At 36.4% G+C, this 4,609-nt stretch overlaps 1 protein-coding gene across 1 annotated transcript; it reads right to left on the bottom strand.

Moving 5' to 3' along the window:
- Nucleotides 1–2,195: 2,195 nt before the first annotated feature.
- On the bottom strand, nucleotides 2,196–3,127 carry LOC121776915 (AT-hook motif nuclear-localized protein 23-like). The gene has a single exon (XM_042174063.1). The coding sequence runs from the start codon at nucleotides 3,125–3,127 to the stop codon at nucleotides 2,363–2,365; it is 765 nt and encodes a 254-aa protein (XP_042029997.1). The 3' UTR covers nucleotides 2,196–2,362.
- Nucleotides 3,128–4,609: the final 1,482 nt, after the last annotated feature.

The following is a 4,609-nucleotide window of genomic DNA, read 5'->3' as shown; positions in this document are numbered from 1 at the left end:
CAGCCCTAACCCTAAAAGCTCGGGTTTCGGGCTAGCCCATCGGGTTAATCGGGTTGCTACCGATAAAATTAACATGCGATCAATCCAATAAATAATGGTGAAAATTAGTTATATTTATAAAATGTAAAATATTTAATTATGATAAATTTGAGATATATGCGTAAACTCAAATATTAACATGGTCAAATACTAATATTTGAGATTTATGCAACATAAAACATAAACATCAAGAAATTTTAAAGCATGTTTAGAAATTTAAATATATTTTTTTAGTGAATTTGAAGTTTCTAATTCATTTATCTATTATTATATTAATAAAAACTTAATATATAATTTATATATTTAATATATAAAATGGAAAGTTATTTTTTCAGTAATCTGTATTATAAAATAATCAATGAAGTGTCGAATTAGAGTCAAACAAATAGAACAATATAAATTTTATCGGGTTTTCGGGTCTGGCCCTAACGGGTTGCGGGTTAATCGGATGCGGGCTAATCGGGCTAGAAATTTTCAGCCCTAACCCTATAAATTTGGCGGGCTATTCGGGTCAGCCCACGGGTTGCGGGCTAAATTGACATCCTAGAAGGGAGTATTTAATTAGAGTGTCAAAATGTGTCGTACGAGAAAAGGACAATAAATGACGTCCTATAAAGGCGTTGTCGATTTGTATTTATATAACACTTTGAATTCCTATTTTCAATGCCCCAACACCGTCTAATTTTTCCGCAAGCTCCTTATTTTCAAACACTACAAATTTATTGGCGTTTTGTTAGCATGGAGGCATCCGATTCGTGGGATCTCCAGTTTATTTGTTCTTGTCCTTATTATTATTTTGAATCCTAGTCACTTTTATGCTTGGATCATGTTTTAGAACGATATATTTTGATTATATTCACGAGTTGAGGGTATGACTAAACCCCGCCTACACCAAATGTTTTTTATTAAAAAAATTTGTTAAAATTAGGTAACAATTTAGACAACAATAAATAAGTCCAACAATTTATTAATTTTATTATTATTATTATAATTATTAAAATATCCTAGCCCATCACATTATAGTTACGGTTATTTGAAAGTCCCCAAACCCTCCAATCCTAATTCTATCTAACCTTGTAATTTTCAAAAGCTCCTGATTCTCTCTCTAACCCTACTGTCTGTCGGAGAACATTCTCTTTGATATCTTTGTGTCTTGTTAAAAATAGGTACCATTCAATAGGAACATCAACTTATTATTTTTATTATAATTATTTAAAATATCCTAGACCGTCAAATTATAGTTACGCTTTATTCTTTATTAAAATGTCCATTATGTTATAACTAAGCATAATATACTTGCATATCATTGTTCATTTCAAAACCACCAACCAAACACCTTGTTTCCTGAATATTCCCACACTAACATTAATGACAATTACATCTGTAAACCTATTTTATTCCTAATACAGTTGTGAGGATTGAGAGAAAATTATCTAGTCTTATCTATACGAGAATATATGCAAGTGCAGCAATGAAACTTTTCATGTGCATTAAATACCTCTAGATAAATAGTTGGGCATGAGATAAATATGTTTCTATATAACAGTATAACAGGGCAAAGTTATTTTAATAAACATGTTGTTAACAATAAAATGGGGCAAACATTATTTTTATCACTTTGGGCGAAATCATGGGATGAAAGTAGCCAAGACGGATGCAGTAAATAGAACTCGTAGCATGGAATTATTTTTTTCTTTTCGCAGTTGCCTCTCTTCCATCAATGTCTCTGTCTCATGCACAACCTCTCTACTCAAGACGGAGAGAGAACAAAAGTATGGTGATTACAAAAGGTTGTGTGAGTTTTTATGGAAAATAATTCAGTAAATATTTGCCACGAGCATACTAATTTATATGCATATATCCATAAGCTTTGATTTTCCAATTTCATAAACTCTTTTTCAGGACATCACTGGAATTATTAACAAAATTTATCTCCTAAATTATCAATTGTAAGCACACACTTTAGTGCAAGATTATTTATGCACACCTTATCCTCAGAAATTTAAGAATCAATTGAATTAGCATAAGATTCTGTGAAGAAACAATTTTTATGTGCACAAGTTGCAATAAACAAACACTCAAGCACAAAAGTCCCAAACCTCAAAAATATTTCCATCAAACTCATCAAATTTCCAAACAAAATATTTTTTCCCCTTCGAATCACTCGCAAATCAATAGGTACATTGGCAAGAAACACCACAAAAAAACCCGATAATTGTGACCTAAATTTACAAGATAATTGAAGTTTTATGCAGATGAAAATGATTAAATTGTTCTAATTGTGAAAATGGTGATATATTCTGACCTTAATTAATTATGACCTCTAGAACTGCTGCCGGCCTCCCCCGGCCGGGTTTCCGGCCCATGCACCGCCTCCGCCTCCGTCCATTGGGAGTTGACCGTTGGCCATGTTGAGGGGCAAATTCAAGAAAGGCTGCCCTGGATCCGGAAACTGGCCTCCGCCTCCGATGTTAAGAGGCTGAGAAGGAGGCGGAGGCTGCATCTGGATCCCGTCCTCCTCCTCCAACGGCAGCCGCTCATACGCGACGTTGGTGAAGGAGGACGCGATGATTGTAACTGGGCCGGAAGCGATCAGCGCTCCGACGACATTCCCTCCGACCACCTGGCCCTGCACGCCGGCGAGGTAGATGGTCAGGCTGGTGGCCCCCGGCGGCGCCGGCGGAGGGAGGAAGGAGCCGGAGAGGGAGAGGATCTCGAAGCGGCCGTGGAGCGTGACGACGCTGCCGCCGGCGGGCTGGCGGAGGGTGACGTTGGTGACGGTGCCGGTGGAGCTGAGGACGCAGACGCCGCGCTGGCGGCGGCGCGCGTAGGTGGCGACGGCGTCGAAGACGTCGCAGCCGTTGGCGACCTCGAAGATGTGGGCCCGGAGCGTGTTGGCGCTCTCGCGGGTGATGATCACCGGCGGCTTCGGCTTGTTCTTCGACCCCGGGGGGCGGCCGCGGGGGCGCCGCCCCGATGCGTCGCCGGAGGAGTTGTTGTCGCCGGAGAATTGGTTGGGGTTGGATTCATCGTTGTTGTCTTCGGATTCGGGGAGGTGGAGATGAGGGGCGAAGTCCAAACCAGCCATGTTGATGATTGATATAGCACAACAAAAAACAGGAGGCCTGAAAAAAAATTATTATTTCGATCCAAGGAAAACAGTACTATTAATTTAAAATAGGGTGAATTAAATAAACAAAATTAGACCATAAACAGTTTCAAACCCTAGAGCGAATAGAAAAACAAAGGGGGGAGAAAGGAAAGGTTGGGGAAGGAGGAGAGGAGAGAGAGGGGGCAGTACCTAAAGCATAAGAGAAGTAGTATAAATTATTACATCGTGTGCTGGAGATTATAATATAAATAGAAATTTGTGTATATGTCAAGCTTAAAAAGTGAGAGGAGATATAGATGAATTATATGACTAGAGATAGGATTTCTGTCCTGCTCCCCGACCATAATTATAGCTTTTAACGTTTTCTACTTCAACTCAACTTATCAACACATGAAAATATTAAATTACCTATCAAATTTTAATTATTTGTAGGTAATAAACTCTAATTACAATATTTGAACTATTTGAAATGATGTTGATAGCAATTTTGAATTTTGTTGTTTTTTTATTTTGATGAGTAAGTTAGTTTGTTAGTCCTAGATTAATCAGGGTGTGTGTATATGGGATTATATAATAAGAGATCGATTGCAAAAATGCGTGCGGGAAAGTGGAAATAAAAATTGGGTGTCATCAATTTCAATAGAGGAGTATTGGCTATTGTCTAAGATTGTTTTAATTCAAATTGCTTTCGTAAATCAGCATTAATACTAACGAATGATATTCATGTGCGCACTTTAACAAAATAGATTTATTTAGTCGTAAAAGTGAGGAGCCTTATCATTATTAGAATTAGAATGTATAGATCTGGAGACTTTTTGGTCAAATTATGATTAAGCTTATTAGGATTTTTTTTCATGTTTATAAATACCATCTATTATTGTAATTAGAGATTGTAGTATCATATTCTTTTTATAAATTTTCCATAGAAATATCTTTGGTTTGGTAGCGCTACGAAATATAATCTTAAAAAATTTAATTGAGTAACTAATTCTCATGTGTTTTTATCTCTTTTTCTCGACTTTGTGTGTAATTTCCTTAGAACTAATATCTGGACATACAGGTTCGGACGAAGTAAAATTAAGTTTTTTTAAGATGCTAGATAATTACATTTAAGCTAGTAGTAGATTCTGCGAATGGAAGAATCCTGGTTACAAAAAATCTTTCTGAGTCAGTTCCTTATATAAGAAAAGTAAGGTTCACAACCGAGATAGATATGAATAATCTATTTTGAATGATTGTTTTATCGATTACGAGACAGATGATACTAGGTTTAGTAAAGCATTGAAGTGGATCGCAATGAGATAAGTTTTTATATGTTGGGAAAACCAAGTACGAGGTCTTAGTGATTATTTATCTATGGATTTCATATAATACTTATGCAATACTTTAACTTATCAGAATTTATGAGTTTACTGTAACTCCATATTATTTTTCTAGATGACAAATAAATAAAAATTT

Source organism: Salvia splendens, chromosome 18, assembly GCF_004379255.2.
Source record: "Salvia splendens isolate huo1 chromosome 18, SspV2, whole genome shotgun sequence".
NCBI classification, from domain to species: domain Eukaryota; kingdom Viridiplantae; phylum Streptophyta; class Magnoliopsida; order Lamiales; family Lamiaceae; genus Salvia; species Salvia splendens.
Note: the sequence above shows the minus strand (reverse complement) of the source record. Positions and strands in the feature narration are given on the sequence as shown.

Bases quoted from the DNA above. Each gene is read 5' to 3' on its own strand.
- LOC121776915 (XM_042174063.1), bottom strand. From the start codon at position 3,127: ATGGCTGGTTTGGACTTCGCCCCTCATCTCCACCTCCCCGAATCCGAA.